Genomic DNA, 26,475 nt, shown 5'->3' with positions numbered 1-26,475 from the left:
TGCTGCTTAACCCTAACGTGGCTAAAAGGTAAAGGTCCCCTGTGCAAGCACTGGGTCATTCCTGACCCATGGGATGACGTCACATCCTGACTTTTACTAGGCAGACTATGGTTACGGGGTGGTTTGCCAGTGCCTTCCCCAGTCATCTTTCCTTTACCCCCAGCAAGCTGGGGACTCATTTTACCGACCTCAGAAGGATGGAAGGCTGAATCAACCTTGAACCGGCTACCTGAAACCAACTTCCGTTGGGATCAAACTCAGGTTTTGAGCAGAGCTTAGACTTCAGTACTGCAGCTTACCACTGCGCCACTGGGCTCCGCTAACGTGGCTACTGGAATTACTGAACGATGGAAACTATTGTATCCGTCCTTGTACCAGTCTCACCTGAAGAGTTTGTTAAATTTGTCCATATGGACCAGTGGCTCCCATACTTTTCGGACGGCCGCCCCCTTGGTCCCACAGACTCAACCCCAGCGCCCCCTGCCCTATCTTATAAAAAGCATTATTCAAAATAGGGGTTGGCATGATTCACTAAAGAAGATAACAACAATACAATTTCAAAACAGTAACCATTAATTGCACATCTGTTCAAAATCAAATTAAAACTATTTAGTTGAAATTTATTCGGCAAAACTGAAGAACTTGATCCAGTGGTACCAGCTCTTCAAAGTCTGATACTTTCCACCAAATTTGCCAGCACGGTGCCATAGCTTGATCTATTGTAAATTAGTGAACAACACAGTTGAAGGGGCTCATCTCTAGGGCCCTCCTGCTGCCCTCTTGCATCTTAGTGCCCCCCTAGGTAATCCTACTGCCCCCCAGGGGGTGGTACTGCCCACTTTGGGAACCACTGATATGGACAGATATGTACATGAATGCATGAAGCTGCCATATACTGAATCAGACCCTTGGTCCATCATGGTTACTATTGTCTACCCAGACCAGCAGCAGCTGTCCAGGGTCTAAGGTAGAGGTCTTTCACATCACCTACTTGCCTAGTCCCTTTAACTGGAGATGCTGGGGATTGAACCTGGGACCTTCTGCATGCCAAGCCAATGCTGTACCACTGAGCCATGACACTTTTCCAGCTTTGCCTGTTGTAAATGGCCCTACCATTGCTGTGCTCTGACATTTGGGCTTGCCTCATTACTCAGAACATTCTCCACAGTCCTGAAAGCAGTCACTGCAGATCTCTCCTTATGAGAAGTACGAGTCACCCGTACACGGATATCGTCCTTGTCAGGGTTTTCTTGAGGGAGGAGTCTCACGGAGCTGACGGTTGCCTCACTTCAATTGCCATGAGTTTTAATTAATTTGGAAAAGAGCCAGCTGGTCCCAGCATTCTGAATACAACTCGTAGGCATGGGGTCCTCAACACAGCCCAGGCCAGAGCCTTTCTCTCAGCAGAACAGAAGCTCAGCTTGGTGTCTCATGGGATGGGTGTGTCATCTCAGCCTTTCTCCCACCTAGTGGACACTCTGGTGTCCACCATGGACTTGGGGGGTCTGATTGTGGCTATGAGTCTAGGGTCGCTTATGCATGGGCGTTTTACATGAGGTTCGTTGCTTGCTGGACCCACACTTTCTTCTTGCAAAGCTATGCACCAGCAGTCTCCAAGCTTAAAACAAGAAGTTTTTGAGTCCCTGCCCCTTGAAATGCTGCTTTGTAATTGGCTGTAGTGCTTTCTTTGAGAGAAAAGTCTCCTCTCCGTGGAAACCCAAGTGCCGAGTCAAAAAGCATTTTAAAAAACAAACAAAATGGAGCTCCCTAAAAGGAATGGGAGATGGGGGGGAGAACCCCAAACGTCATTTCTAAATGTCTTCTGCTCAGAAAGGACTCGGAGGAAGCAGGAAGCATCTGAGTCCCCGCCTCTTGACATGCTGCTTTGTAATTGGCCGTAGTTCTTTCTGTGAGAGAAATGTCACTCCCCCAAGCTTCTGCATCCCGCATTTTGCCTTATGCATGGGGATTTCAAGTGGGCTGAGCTCAGGAGAAATGGAAGAATTGGGTTAATAGAGGGAAAGGAAATCCCGGGATTTTTGAGGGCTGGCAGTGAGGTCATCTCTAATGGAGGGAAAACTCATGTGTATCTCCAAGGAACAACCGAGACAGACCGGGGGCGAATGTGAGTGAAAGTACCCATGCATAACCGACCTAGTTGAACCTAAAGTGTACTTCGTTCCTAAGCTATATTCACCGCCACTACCACCATCCAGAACATAACCCCCTCCCCTGCACATATATGGGGATGTCCCATTTATGTTGTTAGTACTGCCAGTCCATTTTTTACTTCAGGGAATGAAATGTATCAGAAGATAATTTAAAATGGAAGAGGGTGGGCCTTTGATTTTCTTGGCAGTCCCAACGTGCTGCTTTTTTAAAAAAACCCATTTTTACTATATAATAGATATAAAAAGATAGAGCAGAATAGAAAATAATGCAAGAATACAAAAAGATATAAAAATTAAAAAACAGATACTTTGAATTAATATCCAACTGAAGTTGCTACAGTACCTACACACAATTCAGCTAATCTAGCATGATAAAAATATTTCATACATCCAATAGAGCAAACTATTTAACTTAAAATGCTCACATCTATATTATCATTAAAAGTCCATGTTGCAACTTTACTTATTATCTTTCTAAAGAAACAGCACATTAAATATAATTCTCCATTTTTCTTATGTCTTTCTATATTTAACTCTTACCATTCTACTATATTAATAATTTCTAACAAATATATTTTACCCTGATTTATAGTATCTTGTTCATAATACTCTAAACGTATAAATAAACTATTGTTTCACCTCTAAGGACAGTCCTCACAGAAATCTTAAAAATTCTAATTAATTCCGATAATTAACTCCACTGCCAATATCTAGACATCATTTTTCTTAATTAATCTAAAATTAACATCTAAAAACATGTTTCTCTCAAGGCTCAGCTTACTTTCTCACCAAATTTTCCCCCACAAACCAAGTTTAAAGAGGAGTATTCAAAATAACATTTCCATTTATCTTGGGATTCTTTGCTTGGTCTTCTATTCACATAGTTTGTCAATTTCGCCATCCCATATTCTGCTTGTAATGTGCAAAGAGCAACTATGCTTACTCAGTGGTGCGGGAAAGGCAATCTTCACGCGATCTAAGGTGTTCTCTAGGAAACAGGCAGTTGCGAAGAAGATTGCACATGCTAATGTGTCCAGGGAGGTAGATGAGCACTGGTACTGAAGACAGGTTCCAGAACTGTGCCAGGATTCAGATCAAGCCTAGGTTCCAAATCCCATTGGCCCTTGAATTTGAGAGAGTATCATGCACACTTATCTCCTAGCTTAGTCCCTAGCTTAGCTCACGGGCCGGAGAAGAAGAAGAGTTGGTTTTTATATGCCAACTTTCTCTACCACTTAAGGAAAATCAAACCGTCCTACAATCACTTTCCCCTCCCCTCCCCACAACAGACACTCTGAAGTAGGTGGGGCTGAGAGAGTGTGACTAGCCCAAGGTCACCCAGCTGGCTTCATGTGTAGGAGTGGGGAAACCAACCTGGATCACCAGATTAGTGTCCACCGCTCATGTGGAGGAGTGGGGAATCGAACCCGGTTCTCCAGATCAGACTCCACCGCTCCAAACCACCGCTCTTATCCACTACACCACACTGGGTCTTACGGGGCCAGATCCGGCCCGCGGTCCATATGTTTGGCACCCCTGTGCTAGAGGTATTCACTCAGTTGGCCATCTGGCTCTTTCTGAGAGCAGCCCACTATGTCTGACCAGGATTCAGGAGGCCAGGGTACAAGCCTCTGACGGGAGAGCCACATGTGCTTCCCTTAGCTCCTTGGAGGGAGGGCAGGGTAAAAAAAAAAGGGCTAAAATAAATAAATATAAGAGCAACTTGCAAAGGAGGGAGGCCCCTGGTATTTGCCTGGAATGCCTGGAATTGCTGCTGTGTGGGGTAACCTTTCACCTCTGTCTGTATCAAGAGACTTTCCAGATGCACAGCCATGAAGCACTCGGGTGCCTGAAATCTAGCTTCAAGGCTCCCGGACGAATCTGAATCCCATCTGCCACCCTCCTTCCCCCTCAAACAGATTTCCACCAAAACAACGCTTTTTGGCTTAACGTCTGCCTCTCATGTCCATGGTACCCTGCTTCTGCTCTCTCGTTTCATCTCCCTCTCAAATACTGTGGATAATCTAGAATCGCCGTCCTTTCATAGCCGAGAGGCAGCTGTAAAGAAAGAGGACGGGCGAGGAAGGATGAGATCTCCAGATAGCTGTTTAAAGAATGCCCCCATAATTCCAACGGAAGGGAGTTCTGCGGGGTGGGCCCCATGCTGCAGTATCCTTGCTTCTTACATGTGGCTTGTGGCAGACAGTTGAAGAATTTCAACACATGGCTTCATCCCGTGACGATAACATACAGGGAGGAATGTAAGGGGAAATGCTTCCCTTCTTATTATCTCTCGAGTGTATGGACTGTGTTGGGTTGAGTTGGCACGGAGAGCCATTTTAACACTCTTGAAGATCAGGCCTAATACTCGCATGGCGGCAGATCATAGAGTCATAGAGTTGGAAGGGACCACCAGGGCCATCAAGTCCAACCCCCTGCACAATGCAGGAAATTCACAACTAACTCCCCCCTCCACACCCCTAGTGACCAGAAGATGGCCAAGATGCCCTCCCTCTCATCATCTGCCTAAGGTCACAGAATCAGCATTGCTGACAGATGGCCATCTAGCCTCTTCTTAAAAACCTCCAGGGAAGAAGAGCTTACGACCTCCTGAGGAAGCCTGTTCTCCTGAGGAACTGCTCTGTTAGAAAATTCTTCCTAATGTTTAGACGGAAACTCTTTTGATTTAATTTCAACCCGTTGGTTCTGGTCCGACCTTCTTGAATAACAGAAAACAACTCGGCACCCTCCTCTATATGACAGCCCTTCAAGTACTTGAACATGGTTATCATATCCCCTCTGTCTTCTCCTCTTTAGGCTAAACATACCCAGCTCCTTCAACCTTTCCTCATAGGACTTGGTCTCCAGACCCCTCACCATCTTTGTTGCCCTTCTCTGGACACGTTCCAGCTTGTCTACATCTTTCTTAAATTGTGGTGCCCAAAACTGAACACAGTACTCTAGTTGAGGTCTAACCAGAGCCGAGTAAAGCGATACCATCACTTCACGTGATCTGGACACTATACTTCTGTTGATGCAGCCCAAGACTGCGTTTGCCTTTTTAGTTACCGCATCACGCTGCTGACTCATGTTCAGTGTTTGGTCTACTAAGACCCCAAGATCCTTTTCACACACACTACTGCTCAAACAAGTCTCCCCCATCCTATAATTATGCATTTGATTTTTCCTACCTAAATGCAGAATTTTACATTTGTCTTTGTTGAAGTGCATTTTATTAGTTCTTGCCCATTTCTCCAGCCTGTCAAGATCATCCTGCATCTTGGCTCTGTCTTCTACCGTATTTGCTACCCCTCCCAATTTAGATCCTTCTTAGTAACTTGACGGTTGCGTTCTGATCCAATCGGGGGGTTCCGGGTGCTCTGCAAAGGGAGCCCCACACAGAGCACAATGCAGTAGTCCAGTCTGGAGGATAGCGAGGCGTATAATACAATAGTCAGACAGCCTCCCCACCCCTACCCCTGGGAGGGTGCTATTTTCCCACTTTAAAAATGCACATGCATTCAATACCAGTGCACATCCATTTTCATAGCGGGCCAAACGGCGCTTCCCTTGGGGCCATTTTAGATCAGGGAAACTGGCACAAGTAAAGGCCCCCTCTACACTGTTGTTCCAGTTCACATTGAGTCCCCATGCTTCTGGTAAGACAGCGTTCAAACCGAAGAATATTAGTAAAAATGGATACTAGTCATAACGCATATCTAATCTCTACAGGATCAGAGGAGCATGCCGATTATATTAGGCGCTGTGGAACACAGGCAGGACAATGCTACTTCAGTTGTCTTGCTGGTGGGCTTTCTAGAGGCACCTGGTTGGCCACTGTGTGAACAGACTGCTGGACTTGATGGACCTGGGTCTGATCCAGCATGGCCTTTCTTATGTTCTTATGAATAAGAAGTTGCAGAGAAACAATATGTATAAATGTATATTATCAAAAGTGAGTATCTCTGTCTACATAAAATACCAAGACAAATCAGAAATGCACGATCAATGAAATATCTGTATACAGAAAACATCAAATCAGGTCAGAAACTCATGACCAGACACGTTTTGACCACGTCTTCTTCAGTGGTCCTCAAATATAGACAATATGCCACAATGTAGCACTGCTAGAATACAAGAAATATGTACCGAGTAAAGAGCCAGGGCTGCTCTGCATAGCAATGCACAAACCTTAAAAAATGAAGAACAGAAAGCAATCAAAGTGGGAAATGTCCTTGGGAGATGGTGGTTACTGCCCCCCCCCCACTTCTCTGATAAGCCAATGGAAATGTCATAGAATCATAGAGTTGGAAGGGACCACCAGGGTGATCTAGTCCAGCCCCCTAAACAATGCAAGTAATTCACAACTACCTCTTCCCCAACACCCCCAGTGACCCCAACTCCATGCCCAGAAGATGTCCAAGATGCCCTTCCTCTCATCATCTGCCTATGGTCATAGAATCAGCATTGCTGCCAGATGGCCATCTAACCTCTTCTTAAAACCCTCCAGGGAAGGAGCACTTACCACCTCCCGAGGAAGCCTGTTCCACTGAGGAACTGCTCAAACTGTTAGAAAATTCTTCCTAATGTCTAGACGGAAGGGCCCTGTGAATATCTGCCCAGCTCACTTCAGTCTTGTGATCTTCTGTCTCAAATGTGACCCTGAGTCATAAGAGACGACTCTGTGCAGGCTCATGCTAAGTATGGCTGGAAACAGTCTAAAAAGGAACTCCTGTCCCATGCAGGAAGATATGGCATATAGGGTTGCCAGGTCTGGGTTGGGAAATACCTGGAGATTTTGGGGGCGGAACCTGAGGAGGGCAGGGTTTGGAGAGGGAAGGGACTTCAATGCCATAGAGTCCAGTTGCCAAAGCGGCCATTTTCTCCAGGGGAGCTGATCTCTATCAGCTGGAGATCACTTTTAATTAGGGTTGCCAGCTCTGGGATGGGAAATATCTGAGATTTGGGAGTGGAGTCTGAAGAGGGCAGGGTTTGGAGAGGGGAGGGACTTCAATGCCATGGAGTCCAATAGCCAAAGCGGCCATTTTCTCCAGGGGAACTGCTCTCTGTTACCTAGAGGTCAGTTGTAATAGCGGGAGATCTCCAGCCACCACCTGGAGGTTGGCAACCCTAATGGCACAGCTAGTGGCTCAGCAGCCTTTCTGAAGAAAGGAAGGCTAAAAAAGGAAGGAGTGTCTGGCTAGAGAATCAGAATCAAGTCTTGGTGTTTTAGAGTAAACTTATTTGGGGAGGGGGATGGCCAACAACCCTAGAATAAACATTGATTATAATAGAATCGCTACTCTCCGCAAGCACAGGGTGGGGTGGGGGGGAGGTTGATCCTCATTTCCCCAGAGTTCAGGAAATGCAAAACCTCTGCAGTCGTTCCAGTTTTTTAGAGAAGAGGTATGTTCAACAGGTTAGTAACTAATATAGTCTTATTTCACAATGCTACCATAATGATGAAAACCCCAGTCTAAGGGAGAGGCCCTTTGAAATGATACACGGGGGCGTGGTCTTTTATTTCCACTTCTGAGCCTTGTATTTATCTCTGCCTCCGCCTACCTGCTACACCTGATACTTTCGTCAGTATTTTTTTTAATTTGAATTTTAAGTGTCCTCCTAATGCGCTGTGGTTTACAGGATGGTTGTTATCTCTAGGTATCGTGGGGCTGCTCACTGAATGATTCTAACCATTTCTCCAGGTCTTGGTGTCTCTGCACAGTATATGGACGCCTTTACTGCTTGCCCAGGGAAACTGGGCAGAACTGGAGACAAGCCTAGTGGGACGTAGTTTCCGTTTAGAAGGACCAGGTGTTTCAGGAATTGCAAGCAGAACTAGTTTGGGTCAGCTTCCAGGGACAGGGTTTCTAGGAGCAGGGCTGAGAGTTGTGGGCGATGCTGTCAAAAATTTTAATTACTTGAGTTTTGAATATTGATCTGCATGCCTCCATCATGCGCAGTTGTAGGTAAAGGTAGTCCCCTGCTCAAGCTCCGGGTCATTCCTGACCCATGGGGTGATGTCACATCCCGATGTTTACTAGGCAGACTATGTTTAAGGGATTGTTTGCCATTGCCTTCCCCAGTCGTCTACACTTTACCCCTGGATACTCGTTTTACCAACCTCAGAAGGATGGAAGGCTGAGTCTACCTTGAGCCGGCTACCTGAAACCTACTTCCGTCAGGATCGAACCCAGGTCATGAGCAGCGCTTGGGCTGCAGGGCTGCAACTTACCACTCTGCGCCACGGGGCTCTTCATGCACGGTTGTATCATGAACTAAACATTGTTTCCCTGAAAACCACCTCTGCAGCTTGGAATGTCACCTTAGATTCTGCACATACAAAAAGTGCATCTTTCAATGGCTTTAGTCCATTCCCAGACACAAAACACAGGCCAGATCAATCTGAGCAAATACCGCTGAAAAGAATCTTTTAAAAATCCTCCAGGGAACTGTGAGCAAGCCCAGGAAAGCTCTGCAGTCCTTGTGCTTTTTTGACCAGTCTTCTGAGAACATTCTTATTTCCTTGACCTTGGTCGAGAGGAGGCGGACAGCATTATTCCGCACAACCCTTAGTGTTAACTGCAACCACTGAGCTGTGGGTTTGAACAAAATAGGCTTAAACCAAAAATGCATTCTGCACGTGGGCAGCAGCTAATTTTATAAGCTAATTCAGTATTCTGGCAGGAGGGGGGAGGATTTTTTCTTGAAGCATTCTTCACTGATGCTTGTAATTTCTCACCCTGTTCTAAATCGAACGGAGAGATTCAGCAGATGACCCCGCATTCTAGTATTATGTGTTCTGATTGGGATCACAGCCTGCGTGTGGATGAGTTAAGCCTCTCCTGTTTTCCTGCCCTGAAACAGTTCTGGGGAGCCAATGTTTGCCCCTCAAGGGCAAACATAAAGGTTCTGATCCCACTTCTATGCTTTTCATAGTAGGGCCGTACATCTGCATAGTAAAAGGGTACTAAAAGAACTCGTGGGTGTAATTTCTGAGCCTCTGTCCGTTATTTGTGAGAATTCTTGGAAAACAGGTGAGGTGCCAGAAGATTGGAGGTGGGCAAGTGTTGTCCCCATGTTCAAGAGGGAGAAAAAGGAGGATCCGGGTAACTACTGACCTGTCAGCTTGATGTCTGTTCCTGGGAACGTTTAAGAACAAATCATCAAACAGTCAGTCTTTGAGCATTTAGAAAGGATTACTCAGAGCCATCATGGGTTTCTCAAGAACCAGTCATGTCAGACTAACCTTATCTCTTTTTGAGAAAGTTATTACCTTGCTGGATCAGGGGAATGCTGTAGACATAGTTTATCTTAATTTCGGTAATAAAAAAGAGCAAGAGTCCAGTAGCACCTTAAAGACTGACAACATTTTTGGCAGGGTATGAGCTTTCGTGAGCCATAGCTCACTTCTTCAGATAAGTGAGTTGTGGCTCACGAAAGCTCATACCCTGCCATTGAAGTTTTGTTAGTCTTTAAGGTGCTACTGGACTCTTGCTCTTTTTTGTTGCTAGTGACAGACTAACACAGCTACCCATCATGATCTATTATTTATTAGATTTATATCCCGCCCTATCCCAGCCATGGCTGGGTTCAAGGGGGTTCACATCAAATAAAAAAAGGTAAAGGTCCCCTGTGCAAGCACAGGGTCATTCCTGACCCATGGGGTGATGTCACATCCCAACGTTTACTAGGCAGACTTTGTTTACAGGGTGGTTTGCCACTGCCTTCCCCAGTCGTCTTCTCTTTACCCCCAGCAAGCTGGGTACTCATTTTACCGACCTCGGAAGGATGGAAGGCTGAGTCAACCTTGAGCCGGCTACCTGAAATTTCTAGTCTGTTCCATACTGAGAGCTTGGACTGCAGTACTGCAGCTTACCACTCTGCGCCACAGGGCGCCACATCAAATACCATACCATAAAATGATAAAACATTCCATTCAAACAGTATTGATTAAAACCATCAATTCAGTTAAAATCCAATTAAAACAGAGTAAAAAATCAGATGGTGCACAAGAAGAACAAGAGTTGGCTTTTATACACTGACTTTCTCTACCACTTAAGGCAGAATCAAACCAGCTTACAATCACCTTCCCTTCCCCTCCCCACAACAGACACCCTGTGAGGTGGGTGGGGCTGAGAGAATGTGACTTGCCCAAGGTCACCCAGCTGGCTTCGTGTGTTGGGGTGGGGAAACCAATCCAGTTCCCCAGATGAGCCTCCGCCGCTCATGTGGAGGAGTGGGGAATCAAACCAGGTTCTCCAGATCAGACTCCACCGCTCCAAGCCACCACTCTTAGCCACTACACCATGCTGGCTCTCAAGTTTGATGTACAAGGTCTTGGCCAACTCAAGAGGTGCAAGCAGAGCTGTTCTGTATAAATGGTGGCTGTCCAACTCCCCCCACTCTGTTGAAGTCTTCTCTCATGCCACCATGGGTCAGTGGACCCCCTTGGGGAAGTCTGAGTCGGGAGCTGCCGTGAGACGGGAGCACTGGCGAAAACTGCCCTCCCTCTCTTCCAGGAGCAGAAATGGCCACCATGACCAGAAAGAGCCTTTAGGAGCCAATCCACAGTTACTTGCCTACAAGGCTTGTTGCGCCGTTAACATGGGAAAGGCATTGCCCAGCTGCTGCCAAATTCACAGCCAGAAAAGGATTCCATCTGGAGCTTCCTTCGAGCTTGAGATGTTGGACTGTGCCGTACTTCACTCTCAATCTGTCACTGGGGCTTATGCTTCATGTGAGCCGGGGGGGGGGGGTTGTGCGAAAGAGAGAAAGAGCGCGCATGAAATGTGTGTGAATCATTCCTTGCTGACTTTGTTTACATGAATAAATTTCTAGTCTGTTCCATACTGAGAGCTCAGGATAAGTCCCCCTGGTTACACGCTGTAATAAAACGGGCAAGTAAAATGTCTCCTGGAAAACGGTGTGCTCACAGTGCAATCCTATGTAGGGTTACCCCAGTTTAAGCCCATTGAAATGAATGGGCTTAGACTGGAGTCACTCTCTTTAGAATTGCACTTTAAATGATATATCATGATGGATAATCATGTTAGTCTGTCTATAGCAGTAGGAAAGAGCAAGAGTCCAGTAGCACCTTCAAGGCTAACAAAATTTGTGGCAGGGTATGAGTTTCGTGATCCACAGCTCAAATCTGAAGAAATGAGCTGCAGCTCACAAAAACACTTACCCTGCCAAAATTTTTGTTAGTCTTGAAGGTGGTACTGGACTCTTGCTCTTTTCTACTGCAAATGATGTTATTCCTACTTACCCTTGGCCTTTTGAAGCCTGTACACTTGACTGTGCATTTGTAATGCGTATCAAGAAGATATGGCATGATAGTATCCCTACCAAAATAGTTGCTGTTAGAAGAAGAAGAGTTGGTTTTTATATGCCGACTTTCTCTGTCACTTAAGGAAGAATCAAACTGGCTTACAATTATCTTCACTTCCCCTCCCCACAACAGACACCCTGTGAGGTAGGTGGGGCTGAGAGAGCTCCAAGAGAGCTGTGACTAGCCCAAGGTCACCCAGCTGGCTTCTTGTGGAGGAGTGGGGAAACAAATCCAGTTCACCAGATTAGCCTCCACTACACCACGCTGGCTATGTTAGAATAACCTTCCAGCAAAGACCAAAGACTTTGCCACATTAGTTTGGCATTAGCTTTGCCACATTAGTTTGGATAAAGGATCCACATGTTTTGGTGGGTGCTCGCCACCAACCCTGCTCCTTCCTCAAAGGGAAACTGTGGGGTGAGGAGGACTTCGGCTTGCATAATGGTGGACCCTTTCCTCTGTAGGGCTGTCTCTCCTCTAGCTCTGTCCACCTTGCAGTAGCTGAGTGGTAGGGACTAGTGTTCAGCAACAAAGAGCATACCTTGGACAGCAAAGAGTGGATGAACAGCCCGTATAATCACCACCACCACCACCATCACCACTAATGGCTGTGGAGAAACCATGCCTCTGGGAATACGCAGAATGCTTTCCAGCTAAACTCCCATCACTCCCAAGCCAGCTCTCCTTGATCAAACCAGGGGTCTGCCATGTATAGTAGAGCTGTATACATGTTGTTGATTTTGCTTGTAATAAATTCATTATATATAATTACAGAAGATCATTTGCACTTAGTTTTGGCCTTCATGTAGGTTTGTTCTTGACCTTAGGGTACTTAAATCTGCCCTGTGAAAGCCATCGTAATCTGACTCTTCAGGCAAACAAGAACGCCTTCAGAGCCAACATGGTGTAGGGGTTAAGAGCAATGGTTAGGAGCGGTGGACTCTGATCTAGAGAACTAGATTTGATTCCCCACTCCTCCACATGAGCGGTGGATGCTAATCTGGTGAACCAGATTGGGTTCCTCACTCCTACACATAAAGTCAGCTGGGTGACCTTGGGCTAGTCACAGCTCTCTTGGAGCTCTCTCAGCCCCACGTACCTCACAGGGAGGGGAAGGGAGGGTGATTGTTAACTGGTTTGATTCTCCCTTAAGTGGTAGAGAAACTCAGCATATAAAAACCAAGTCTTATTATTATTATTATTAAAAGCATCATATCCCAAAAGCCAAATATACTCCTGTGCTAACGGGAAACATGAATACAGGATTCACACTTTGCCTTTTCAGGCTCTGATGACGCATACCCAATACTTTTTATATAAAGTCGACAAAGGGATGTATTAGAAAAGGAAAATTAAAATTCACTGGGGATTGAAAGGGCCTTAGCGAGATCTTTAAAACAATGAGGAATGATAACAAAGTAAAAAAGAATACAAGCAAGAATTCACGGACTGATTCCCAATATAATTGCAGTTGTCCCTAAAGCCAGGTGTATTGCAGTCTCTTTCTTCCTTTAAGGTATGGGTTCAAAACAGTGTCCTGCCATGCACTTCCTCAGAATGAAGAAGGAGCAGGAAGTTCAAGCATATTGGATAAAGGCTCTTGATGGGCACCAGAAGACTCAAAGAACGCCCTTCCCCCTTCTCTAAGCCCTCCCACCCCCGCAAAATATAAATTGACTGGCACGTGTCTCCTTTGAAAGAATAAGGTAACAAGACGACCACTCTTGGGGGTGGGGGTAATGCAAAGGAAGATAATGCAGACTAGACATCTGTGAATGGCCAAGCAATCTCTTTGGCAGAGAGTGCCATTGGCCACTTCACGCCTGGTCTGGCAGGAAGGAGAAGATGCCTCTACCAAATACTCATGCTATTACCATATCACAAGAAAGGAGTTGGCAGCTCGAGGCAAACAGACCTTTCCCAGCGAGGCAGTGGGAGGTTTGGAGCTTGTCGCCAGACGTGGAATCTCGAGTTGCAGACAAATCTGTGTTGTAGATTGAGATTGCTGAAGGCAAACGGTGTGATCTTAACTGTGGGAGTTGTGACTCCTTGTGGTCAGGAGTAAAGCGACTCTAAGCACGTGTCAGTCCTTATCCTCATACGAAGCCCACCTTCACATGCTGGCCTGAGGAACCTAGCTAAGGGAAACTGCCTCTCCTGCATAGCGTCTCAGTCAGACCTGCTAGCTTTTAATGCTGGTCAAATTATACAAAACATGATTATTCAAAATCACATCTGGAATTGCACTTTGTGTGTGTGTGTGTAAAATACCGTCAAGTTTCTTCCGACTCATGGTGACACTATGAATCAACGTCCTCCAAAATGTCCTATTTTAAACAGCCTTGCTCAGATCTTGCAAATTGAGGGCTGTGGCTTCCTTTATTGAGTCCATCCATCTCTTGTTGGGTCTTCCTCTTTTCCTGCTGCTCTCAACTTTTCCTATCATGACTGTCTTCTCCAGTGACTCTTGTCTTCTCATGATGTGACCAAAATACGATAGCCTCAGTTTAGTCATTGTAGCTTCTAGCTTGCACTTTACAAGGTATTTTATTTGAAATTTGTAAGCTTTATATCCAGTGTTGCTAGATGTGAATGAATAACACTGATCGTAGGTCTTTCAGCATGGTAATTTGCTCACGCAAGTATCTGGTGCAGAAAATTTGTATGTCTCCAGATGTGTTGCAATATCAACAAGGGACAAAATCTGTTAGTCTTGACAGGGCCACCAGGAGATGGCCAGAACAGGTAGGAGGTGGCAGATGGGAAGGAGAACTGAACTGAAGGCGCTTCATTTCCTCTGTGTTTTGCTCCCCACAGTATGAGTTCAAAGCCAAAAGCATCAAGAAGAAAAAGGTGACCCTGATGGTGTCCGTGGACGGCGTGAAGGTGGTGCTGAAGAAGAAGAAGAAGAAGGTGCGTTCCTGATTCCTCACGCCGCGTGCGGAATCCTTTCTGTGGATTGGACGGAGGCTTTAGGGCCACCCTGGGGGCTTCTGTGTTTTGAACTGAACTCCCAGTATCCCTTCCTGATTTTCGTGGTGTGATGTGTATGTGCCAGCAAGAGATCTCAGGAGGGGAGCTGGGGGGGAAATGGTCCTTTGAAATATTTTCTTTTTTGGGAATGAGTGATATTTATAAGAGAATGTTACTTGTTCAAAATTTGTAGTATGCAAATACTCTACAGGCTATAGCTGATGATCAATTCCTGTGTATACTGAAAATATGAAACTGCCTTACTTTGAGTCAGATCAGTGGTCTAAAGTCATTCTTGGGCACTCTTGCATCAGCTTTCCAGCATCCCCAGTCTGCCATGGAAGCTGGCTGGGTGATCTTGAGCCAGTGGTTCTTAGCCAGCCTTCTTTACAGGGTTGGTGCTCCATGCTCTGAGGCAGGCTCTCCAACAGTCTCACGAGCTGCTGGTTTCTTGCTAGCTGTGTCCTCTAGAGGCCTCAGGGCTAGCTTGCTAACAGTTCTGCTCTAGAATGTTTGACTATAAAACACTTCTATTTCATAGCTTTTTCTCTAGGCCGCTTAGTTTCATTTCTGGCCCTCTTCCTAGTCCATGTTTTGGTTCTAGGACAGGACAACGTTCAGTAGCATGCTGGGGTGGGGGAGGACTTGCTTGGGATAGATTTCATTACTCAGGAGTAACTCTTGTTAAAGAGGAGGAGGAGGAGGAGGAGGAGGAGAGTTGGTTTTTAGATGCCGTCTTTCTCTACCACTTAAAGCAGAATCAGTCCATCTTACAAGCACCTTGCCTTCCCCTCCCACAACAGAAAAGTCTGGAATCCCCTTCTCTAAACTAACTAGGAAATGTATGGGGTAGTCCTAAACAGAGTTATACCCTTCTGAATCCACTGACTTCAATGGACTTAGAAGGGGTGTAAGTCTGCTTAGGAGTGTACTGCTGGGCTGCAGTCCTAAGGTCTCTTACTAGGGAGTAAGCCCCATTGAGCACAGTGGGACTTACATCTGAGTAAACATGCTTAGGATTGCATCGCATGTTATGAAAATCCTCAGGCCCTAAGAAGTATTAGGGATTGCTGACACAGTCAAGACTGCATAAAACCATCCTTGAGGACGCTTCCATCTCCATGTGCTTGCTCAGCGAGGCATCCGTCCTGCTCACCTGCAATTCTCTTTTTTTCTCCCCTAGAAGAAAGAGTGGGACTGGGATGAGACCAAGCTGCTGGTGATGCATGACCCCATCTACAGGTGAGAGCTTGTGAGCAAGGCAGAAGCCCTGCCTGATTTCCCAGAGCTGGCCTCTAGTCAGAAGGACAGGGCTAACCAGTAGCAGATTGCACATAGCTGGTGAGTTTTGGGTGGGCAAGGCAACTCCTGGGTTTCTTTTTTGAAAATGAGGCTTTTGAAGGGGATCTGGATGACGCGAATACAGTAGAGGAGGTTGTTCAATCACAGGAGGCTGCCTGGAAGAAAGCACAGAAATTTTGTGCCTGGCTGCATTTAACTTTATTATTATTACTATTACTACTACTACAGGAGCCACATGGCGCAGAGTGGTAAGCTGCAGTACTGCAGTCCAAGCTCTGCTCATGACCTGAGTTCGATCCCAACGGAAGTCGGTTTCAGGTAGCCGGCTCAAGGTTGACTCAGCCTTCCATCCTTCCGAGGTCGGTAAAATGAGCACCCAGTTTGCTGGGGGTAAAGGGAAGATGACTGGGGAAAGCAATGGCAAACCACCCCGTAAACAAAGTCTGCTTAGAAAACATCGGGATGTGACGTCACCCCATGGGTCAGGAATGACCCGGTGCTTGCACAGGGGACCTTTACCTTTTTACTACTACTACTACTACTACTATTAGACCCTGACCTGGATGGCCCAGGCTAGCCTGACCTCGTCAGATCTCAGAAGCTAAGCAGGGTCAGTCCTGGTTAGTATTTGGATGGGAGACCACCAAGGAATACCAGGGTTGCTGTGCAGAGGAAGGCACTGGCAAACCACCTCTGCTAGTCTCTTGCCATGAAAACCCCCAAAGGGGTCGCCATAAGTCAGCTGCGACTTGACGGCACTCCACACACACACACACTACTACTATTATAATGGGAAGTCATGTTAGTCTGTCTGTAGCAGTAGAAAAGAGCAAAAATCCAGTAGCACCTTAAAGACTAACAAAATTTCTGGCAGGGTTTCTGAAGAAGTGAGCTGTCTCACGAAAGCTCATACCCTGCCAGAAATTTTGTTAGCCTTTAAGGTGCTACTGGACTCTTGCTCTTTTCTTCTCCTCCTCCTTCTACTACTTCTTCTACTACTACTGCTACTATTAGTTCTCTTGTGTTTCAGCATGGTTCTCTTATGTATTGGAAGCCTTGTTAGACCATGGTGATTAAATGGATGTTCTCTCCAGTGGCAGAGAGGGCACTAAACAATAATTGTTTTTAAAAAGTGAAATGTGACCGAAATGACAGCGGGTCGTTGCATAGGAAGACGGTAGCCTGGTTGGTGGTGTTTTTTTTAGTGCAGAGCCGAGGAAGCTCAGATGTACCCTTGTACTGAGTGCCTAAATCATTGCAAGAAAGAACAAATTAATTAATTAAAAGCTGTTACATGTCACCATTCGTAACAACCAGCAAGTGCCTGTGATATTCACCCACTCAGATTTTTACACAGTGGCGGATATGAAGACAGTTACAGAGATCAAAATATAGCTCACCTCATGCCAGGAGAAGGTAATATCCCATCTACAGAAGAGCAACCTTGAGCTATCGGAACTGTCCGTTTGTATATAACAATGGCAGAATTATTGATTCAATCAATCAATCAATAATTGATTTGCAGTCATAGACCATTAAATCTGCATAGTTAAATAGCATAGGATAAAAACAAATAAATGGTCAAAGTGCTTAAATTGGCAAGATTATCAAAGTGCACAACTAATTAATATCCGAGTAGATACTAAATGTGGGCAAAATTAGAACGCTTGATAATATCCTAAAATTGCAGAGGTTAAAACTAGAAGGAAAAAATAAATAAATAAACATGTATTCAAACTGCAGGATCAAAACAGTATTCATTCTCTATTTCCTTAGCTGTTGTAGGTTCTTAAACACACTCTGCCCGATTTTAAACAGTTAATGTGGAAAACCCCTTAGCATTGCTTCTGAATATGCAGTTCTGTAGCAGCCTTGTTCATATGGAGCCTGGTCTCCTTCGTCGCTGCCAGGCTTACAGCAAAATAAGAACGCCTCCCCCCCTGCAGCCCTAATTTCATCACAGTTCCTGGCGACACAGCCTAAAAACCAGCTCCCTCATTCACAGTAATCCTGTTTACATGTTACAGTCAATGCGCTGGCACCCTGCGCATGGATGCCTGCATCTGTTTGTGAGAAAGAACCAGTGGGGGTTCACCTGACAGATGAAATCAGGGACGAGTGCCTGCATATGTGGGCAGTTTCAATCACACGTTCAGCTGTGTGTGTGTTGAATATACCACAAGAATTACTCAATGATCGTATAAAGAAAAATCAAGTGTACACAACAAGTAGTTCAGGTGTGGAACTCCCTGCCCCAGGATGTGGTGATGGCTGCCAACTTGGAAGGCTTGAAGAGGGGAGTGGACATGTTCATGGAGGAGAGGGCTATCCATGGCTACTAGTCAAAATGAATACTAGTCATGATGCATTCCTATTCTCTCCAGTATCAAAGGAGCATGCCTATTACATTAGGTGCTGTGGAACACAGGCGGGATGCTGCTGCTGCAGTCGTCTTGTTTGTGGGCTTCCTAGAGGCCCCTGGTTGGCCACTGTGTGAACAGACTGCTGGACTTGATGGGCCTTGGTCTGATCCAGCATGGCTTTTCTTATATGGTTATTGTTCCTCTGATTGTACGTGCACTCACTATAACTTGTGAACAGGGATACTCTCGTATATTTTTGTTGTTCCCGCAGAATATTCTATGTGTCCCACGATTCCCAGGACCTGAAAATCTTCAGCTACATTGCCAGAGATGGCTCAAGCAATGTCTTCCGCTGCAACGTCTTCAAGTCCAAGAAGAAGGTCAGCCAGCTGACCAAGGGACAAATCTAGGTCCTGCTGCCACCTCTGCAGCAAACTGAGCAGTCCTGTGGGGTGTTTCACCATTGTGTCTCAAGCGGCACCCTCCACCAGTATGGAATAGTGCTTAGGCCTGGTTCACACTTAGGCTGATTCTGTGACTTTAGGCAGATCATGAGAGGGAGGGCAGGAAGGGTTCCATCAGTGTTTGGCTCTTGTGGCCCTTTCTTGCATGCCCAGGGTCATGTCGATCGCCACTTTGGGGTCAGGGAGCAATTTTCCTGAAGGCCAGATTGGCCAGGGATCCTGGAGGGTTGTTTTTTGTTTTTGTCATCTTCTGGGCGTGGAGTAGGGGTCACTGGGGGTGGGGGGGGGAGGTAGTTGTGAATTTCCGGCAGTATGCAGGGAGGTGGGCTAGATGACCATGGTGGTACCTTCCAACTCTATGATTCTGCACGTGCAAAGGAAAGAGGTGGCAGATCCTTGATGTGGCAGTGAGGTCTGCACCGAATCAAACTGCAGGTGCTGAGTTCCAGCTTGGGATGCTTTTTCTGTATAGAAGCTCCAAGCAGGTAGAAAACAAGCACCTGAAGGGAAAGGTTTTATGCTTTACTCTCTTGCTGTGCTTTGGGGGTGGTGTGAGGGTGGTTTGCAGTGAGTTTTTAAAGTAAAGATCTTTCCTAAGCCAGAATCCAGCACCTACAAGCTGTGCAGTCCATTCTACCGCTAAGCACTTTGCTGCCTTACTCCCCTGGATGTGGGAACCAGTCCTTAGGTGGGGGTTGTGAGCAAGCTAAAGGGAACTCAAGTTTTTTCTTTCTTGTGGCTGTAGAGGGAACCCATCCTTTCTAGATTTAACAGTCACTGACTATCCATCAACCACTTCACACTTTAAAAAGGGGAAATGAAATTAAATTTTTTCTTGACACTATAAAGAGAAAAGTTGCCACATCTCTCATGCAATTGACCGATGTATTTGACAGCAGATAATGCAGTATCAGCTTCTCAGAAAGTGTCTTCAGCTGTTTTATCCAGGGAGTGATGTATTTATTTCATGCAATATTAGTTTATGGACATGCTAAAACAATATGAGCTAGGGAGTCTATTTGATCCAGACAAAATGGGCATTTTCGTTCTTCTGCAATAATTTTATTGTATCGCCCTTGTGTCTTGGCTGAGTCCAGGGCATTATATCTCACCAATAAGAAAGCTCATCTGAATTTATTAATTTCTAACCAGCGGAAATAGCCTGGCAAGGAGAAAGTTCTGTTGAAGGGTATCTGGAAGAAGCGAGGAGAATATTTACCATTTGCGTCCATAAACACTAAGGACCAATCCTCATTTAAGATCTCATTTTATAATTGTTTACAGCTTGCTTTCTGGGTACTATTCCTGGCAGCTTAGAGGGAACCCATCAATGTCAGTTGAAATTCAGGTAGCATCGAGAACACATGCAAAACGCTGAACTGCTTGTTTGTAGCCAGAATTCTGAGGACAGCGATCCCTAGGGTGTCCCCTTCACTGCGAAAGCAGAAGTGATAACCTGGGCTCTCATTAGCCGGCTTTGACTTGCTTCAGATCCTTTTAGGCAGATCAGAAAAGGGCTTCTTCCAGATACTGTCCTTCTCCCATCTGCTCTGCTTTCGGGGTGCCAGCAGCCTGCCAGATAACGATAAATATAGATCCTTCATAGCCCTGCCATCAGAAATGCAGGCAAGAAACTACAGTCTTAGGGGGGAAAGGAGCAGAACACATGAAGCTGCCTTGGACTGAATCAGACCCTTGGGTCCATCAAAGTCAGTACTGTCTACTTAGACTGGCAGTGGCTCTCCAGGGTCTCAGGCAGGGGTCTTTCACATCACCTACTTGCCTGGTCCCTTTAACTGGAGATGCGGGGGGGGGGGTTGAACCTGGGACTTTCTGCATGCCAAACAGATGCTCTACCACTGAGTCATGGCCCCTTCCCAGAGGCTGGTCTGTTTCCAGACGTAGTCCTTTTGCCGCGGATCTTTTTGATTCCAGGAGCTCCTGGAGTCCACTGCAGGCCTTAAGTCAGGGAGCAAGGGAGCTTGTCCACATTGCTTGATTAGCAGGCTCCATTGTCCTTTGCCACTGACCTCTGTTGTGCTCCTGGCTAGAGCTGATCTTTGGCATCCCGCCAGTCTCATCGGAGAAGCACGGCGTTCTCTTCCCCAGCCTCTGGTTGGCAAGAGGCCTCAGTTCTTCGAGTCCTGGGAGGTCATTTATGCATGGGTACTTTCACTCATGTTCGCCCCCGGTCTGAGTAGGTTGTTCCTTGGACTTATGCATGAGTTTTCCGTCCTTTAGAGATGACCTCGCTGCCAGCCCTCACAAATCCCGGGACTTCCCGTTCCTCTGTTAACCCGATTCTTCCCTCTCCCCTGAGCTCAGCCCAGGTGAAATCCCCATGCAGAAGGCAAAGTGCGGGACATGAAAGCTTGGTTTCAATCACAGCCAGTTACAAAGCAGCATGTCCAGAGGCGGGATTGAAACACTTCCTGCTTCCTCACACCTCTTTCTGAGCACAAGAAAGGCTTTTCAAAACCAAGGCATGGATTTCTCCCCCCCTTTCAGATTGCTCTGTTTTTTGGGTTGTTAATTTTTTTTTAATGCAGCAGTTGGTTTGGGGGAGGAATTTTCTCTCACAGTGAGCACTACGCCAATTACAAAGCAGCATTTAAAGGGCCGGGGACTTGATTTGCTTTTGGAGACTGTTGGTGCAAAGATCCCCAACAGGAAAGTGTGGGTCTAACAAGCAACAAACCTCAGGTAAACCTCCCCTGCATAAATGGCTGGAGATTCCCACAGACGTTCAGGCGTCCTTTCTTCTCCCTCCTTCTCCAGAGCCAAGCTATGCGCATTGTCCGAACTGTGGGGCAAGCGTTTGAGGTCTGCCACAAGCTGAGCCTACAGCACACTCATCAGAACGCCGATGGCCAGGAGGACAGCCAGAGTGAGAGGGGCAGCGAGGACTTGGGAGCACCAGGTACACTGACGGGAGGGAGGTTAATATGGGCCACGGAAGGGGTCGTGGCTAGAGTTTCGGACTAGGATCCGGGAAGCCCAGGTTTGAATCCCTGCTTTGCTGTGGAAGCTCATATAGGTGACCTGAGGCTAGTCACTCACTCTCTAGTTAACCTACCTCCCAGGGATGTTGTGAGGATAAAATGGAGGAGGGAGAGATGATGAAAGCCACTTTGGGTCCTCACTGGGGGAGAAAAGTGGGGCATGAACATTACTAAGACACAATCAGGACTCGAGCCTTGAGGAAAGGCTCTACCAAGCTTGGCGCAAAAGAGTTGTCAAAAAGTGCTGTGGAGTAGTGAATGACTCTCACCCTCCAACTTGCTCAGAACAATGCCCCCCACCCCTCCCGCAGGCTGAACGTGGAGGAATGTGGAGAGCCAGTGTGGTATAGTGGTTAAGAGCGGTGGTTAGGAGTGGTGGAGAAAACCTGAAAACGATCTGGAAAACCGGGTTTGATTCCCCACTCCTCCACATGAGCGGCGGACTCTAATCTGGTGAACCGGGTTGGTTTCCCCACTGCTCCACATGAAGCCAGGTGGGTGACCTTGGGCTAGTCACAGCTTTCTTAGCCCTACCTAGCTCACAGAGTGTCTATTGCAGGGAGGGGAAGGGAAGGTGATTGTAAGCCGGTTTGATTCTGCCTTAAGTGGTAGAGAAAGTCGGCATATAAAAACCAACTCTTCTTTTTCTTTACTTGCAAGTCCTGGAATAAGCAAAATGAATAATGTGCATCCCTTTCTCCCCCCTTGCTGACTCCATTGCCCCCCTCCACAGCAGTGAGAATGCACCAGAAAAGCAGCTCACAGGTGTACATGAACACACATGAAGCAGCCTTATACTGAATCCGACCCTTAGTCCATCAAAGTCAGTGCTGTCAACTCAGACTGGCAGCAGCTTTCCAGGATCTCAATTAGAGGTCATTCACATCACTGGTGTGGTCCTTTTATCTGGGGATGCCAGGGATTGAACCTGGGAACTTCAGTCTGTAAAGCAGATGCTCTGCCACTGAGCCACAGACCCTCCCGCTCACTGTCGCTCTTTGCCATTGTATCAAAAGAAGAAGAGGACTTGGTTTTTATATGCCAGTTTTCTCTACTTTTTAAGGAGTCTCAAAGCGGCTTACAATCACCTTCCCTTCCTCTCCCCACAACAGACATCTTGTGAGGTAGATGGGGCTGAGAGAGTTCAGAGAGAACTGTGACTATCCCAAGGTCACCCAGCAGGCTTCACCAGATTAGAGTCCGCCACTCGTGTGAAGGAGCGGGGGAATCAAACCCAGTTCTCCAAATTACAGTCCACCGTTCTTAACCACTGCACCATGCTGACTCTCAAGAAGTGAGCTCGATCTTACAAAAGCCCAAACTGGAACAAATATTGTTGGCCTTTAAGGTGGTGCTGGACTTCTCTTTTGACTTTTTGCCGAGGACTTCATTATCTCTAAAAGGATGCTTAATTCCAGGGAGAGTTGGAGAGAGGCTTAACCAAGCTTGCCCCTTTGGTAATGCCATTGAATCTCCTGCAGCTAGCGGTGTGCCTGAAGCGCCGCCTGTCAGCGCCGCGGAGGAGACTGACATTGACGCGGTGGACGTCGGGCTGCCCGGGAGCGACCACTTGGAGTTCAACAGGGGGGTGACGGACCTCGATGCCGTCGGCGGGGAGTCTCCCACCCTGCCCTGCAACAAGGTATGCTCATCTCTGTGCACCAATCCAGAACGGAGGAAGCCCTCGGGGTGAATGGGCAAGAAGAGGTGGCCCCTCACTGGCCAGCTCTGAAAATCAGGAAGCTAGGGAGGGAAGCCCACCACAACACACACCTGAACACACATGAAGCTGCCTTATACTGAATCAGATCTTCGGTCCATCAAAGTCGGTATTGTCTGCTCAGTCTGGCAGCGGCTCTCTAAGGTCTCAGGCAGGGGTCTTTCATATCACCTCCTTGCCTAGTCCTTTTAACTGGAGATGTCGGGCACTGAACCTAGGACCTTCTGCATGCCAAGCAGATTCTCTTCCACTGAGCCACGGGGCCCCCACACCTCCACACACCTGTGCCCACACCTGAAGATGGACAACAGTACACAGCTGATGGCCCCAGGTGACCCAAGCAAATGACTTGAGTCATCCAGACATCAGGGGGGCCTAAAAAGCATTCAGCTTCCTCGTTGATCTGATGAGGGGAAGGGAGATTCTTTCCATCTTTAAATATGGCAGATTGTTCCACCATGGAAACAGGATTGCTGGGTCTAAGCCTCATATTCTTATGAATAAAACTTTCTGAAGGGTAAGGAAAACCTAGAATCCTCTAGGAAGCTCCCAAACAAGATGACTGCAGCAGTATTATCCTGCCTGCATTCCAAAACACCTAATATAATAGGCCTATTCCTCTGATCCTGAAGAGAATAGGTATGCATCATGACTAGCATCCATTTTTACTAGTAGCCTTGAATAGCCCTATCCTTATGAATATGTCTACTCCCCTCTTAAAGTCCTTCCAAGTTGGCAGCCATCACCATGTCCTGGGGCAGGGAGTTCCACAATTTGGTAGCTCCTCCTAATTATGTGTCTGTGCGTTGGGGAGAAATGGGGTTGGTATTTCGTTGGGGTTGGTATTGAGAATGTTCCTTTTCAGAGGCAGGGAGGCAGGGACTGTGGGGGAAGAGGACCCTCACCCTTCCTGCATCTGCTTGTGTTTTTTCAGGGCTTGCTTAACCCAGAGAATATCCTGCTGGCTTCTTCCAAGATGCTGCTGCCTTCCTCCGCCCAGCTACCCGAGCCGGGGGTCCCTCTGTCGACTCACCACCAAATGCAGCTTCTGCAGCAGCTCTTGCAACAGCAGCAGCAGCAGACCGAAGTTGCAGTGGCCCAGGTGACTATCTGTGCCTTGAGACTGCAGGGAAATGCGCAGAGGAATCCCCCTGCTGATGCACCGAGTAGAATGAGCTTACGGAATATCGCAGTCTGAACTGGAGGGTCGAGCTAGACAGGTCGAAGGTCAGGGATCTTGGTCCAGTTTATAGAATCACAGAGTTGGAAGGGACCACCAGGGTCATCTAGTCCAACCCACTGCACAATGCAGGAAATTTACAACTACCTCCCCCCCACACCCCCAATGACCCCTACTCCATGCCCAGAAGATGGCCAAGATGCCCTCCCTCTCATCATCTTCCTAAGGTCACAGAAACAGCATTGCTGACAGATGGCCATCTAGCCTCTTCTTAAAAACCTCCAGGGAAGGAGAGCTTACGACCTCCTGAGGAAGCCTGTTCCACTGAGGAACCGCTCTAACTGTTAGAAAATTCTTCCTAATGTCTAGACAAAAACTCTTTAGATTTAATTTCGACCCGTTGGTTCTGGTCCAACCTTCTGGGGCAACAGAAAACCACTTGGCACCCTCCTCTATATGACAGCCCTTCAAGTACTTGAAGATGGTTATCATATTACCTCTCACTCTTCTCCTCTTCAGGCTAAACATACCCAGCTCCTTCAACCTTTCCTCATAGGACTTGGTCTCCAGACCCCTCACCATCTTTCTTGCCCTCCTCTGGACACATTATGACCCGCCCATTGTTCGGGGCTGGGCAGGGAGATACTGGGGGGGTTATAAACCTTCCACCGTCACCCCAGGTTTGGACATCAAAACCCAGGAACTTTGCACTTTATTTGTGTATTTATTGACTGATTATTTTCCATTTATATCCTGCCCTCCCTAGCCAAAGCCAGGCTCAGGGTGGGTAACAACATTAAAACCAGCCTACAGGCACAGTAATTATTCATTAAAATGCTAAAATAATCATAAATAAACATTTTTAAACAACAGATGACTCCAAAAATGGTTGTCGCTAAAACTACTGCAGCCAGATAGTCCCCCATAGGTCGTACACCTAACTAAAATAATATTGGGGGGGGGGGTGTTTTCTTAGCACAGAAAACAGTCTGTTTACAATGATCTGTGTTGGATATGTGCTTGAGTATTGACCAGTTTTGATCTGTTGATGTTCACCATTCAGTTTTCCCCATCTTTCTACTTAGCCGAGGCGGTCCCTTACATCTGTTTTTGTGACTTCCATTCCTTGACTGCGCATTTGGGGTTCTGCCGTTTTTTATTTGGCAAGGGTAGGGGGATGTGGTTTATTACTGATTTTCGGTTGCTTTAACCTCCTTTAGGGTCGCTTTAACCTCCTTTATTACCCGTTTCAGCCAGGATCAAAGTAACCCGGGTTGGGGGAAACTGTATGCATTGGCTGGAATGATCAGGGATGAAACTGTGTGCTAATGCAGGCATGAATACAGAAAAACAGCCTCTCAAGCTCAAATCAAGTCCCACCCCTTTAAATGCTGCTCTGTAATTGGCTGACTTCGCAACTCATCCTGAGAGAAGACTTCCTTCCCCCGCCCCCAGACCCAACTGCCGCATAAAAAAAGCATTTAAAGAACAACAAACAAAAAATGGAGCAATCTGAAAGAAGGGGGGTGGAATCCAAGCCTTGTTTTAAAAAAGCCTCTCTTTTGCTTAGAAAGAGCTCTGAAGTAGCAGGAAGTAGGAAGCCCTTGAATCCCTGCCTCTTTACACACTGCTTCATGATTGGCTGTGAGAGAAGCCAATCTTCTGTGCTTTCCCTGTTTGGCTGCCTTGAAGAAGGGTTTGGAAAAGGATGGGGCGAAGCTCAACCCGAGAAAGTTGTATACCCTCTCTGTGGTTCTGGAATGAGCCAGGAAGAACGGTTTGACTCGGTCCAGAAAAGGAATGGGAAAAGCCGGGTTCGTTTTGCGTTGAAGCAGCGTTGAGCTTCCAAGGAATGAGGTAACGTGCCTTCCCAAAAATTTGATCCTGGCTGAAATGGAATAAAGGAGGGTTAAGTGACCATGGATAAAACACCACACAGACCCGGAGCAGTCCCTTTAAGAGCTGA

The 26,475-nt window shown here is 46.7% G+C and overlaps 1 protein-coding gene across 1 annotated transcript in view; it reads left to right on the top strand.

Annotated features, from left to right (window-relative positions):
* NOS1AP (nitric oxide synthase 1 adaptor protein) overlaps positions 1–26,475 on the top strand; it is a 68,502-nt gene that overhangs the window by 30,274 nt on the left and 11,753 nt on the right. The window contains exons 3-8 of the mRNA XM_056845386.1: positions 14,323–14,418; positions 15,665–15,720; positions 18,415–18,523; positions 21,386–21,527; positions 23,091–23,251; positions 24,264–24,431. Of these exons, the coding sequence (XP_056701364.1) occupies positions 14,323–14,418; positions 15,665–15,720; positions 18,415–18,523; positions 21,386–21,527; positions 23,091–23,251; positions 24,264–24,431 (732 nt within the window). The remainder of the gene's footprint in view (positions 1–14,322; positions 14,419–15,664; positions 15,721–18,414; positions 18,524–21,385; positions 21,528–23,090; positions 23,252–24,263; positions 24,432–26,475) is intronic.

Source organism: Euleptes europaea, chromosome 2, assembly GCF_029931775.1.
Source record: "Euleptes europaea isolate rEulEur1 chromosome 2, rEulEur1.hap1, whole genome shotgun sequence".
Classification (NCBI taxonomy): Eukaryota; Metazoa; Chordata; class Lepidosauria; order Squamata; family Sphaerodactylidae; genus Euleptes; species Euleptes europaea.
The sequence above is the reverse complement of the archived record's forward strand: the minus strand, read 5'-3'. Positions and strand labels throughout refer to the sequence as shown.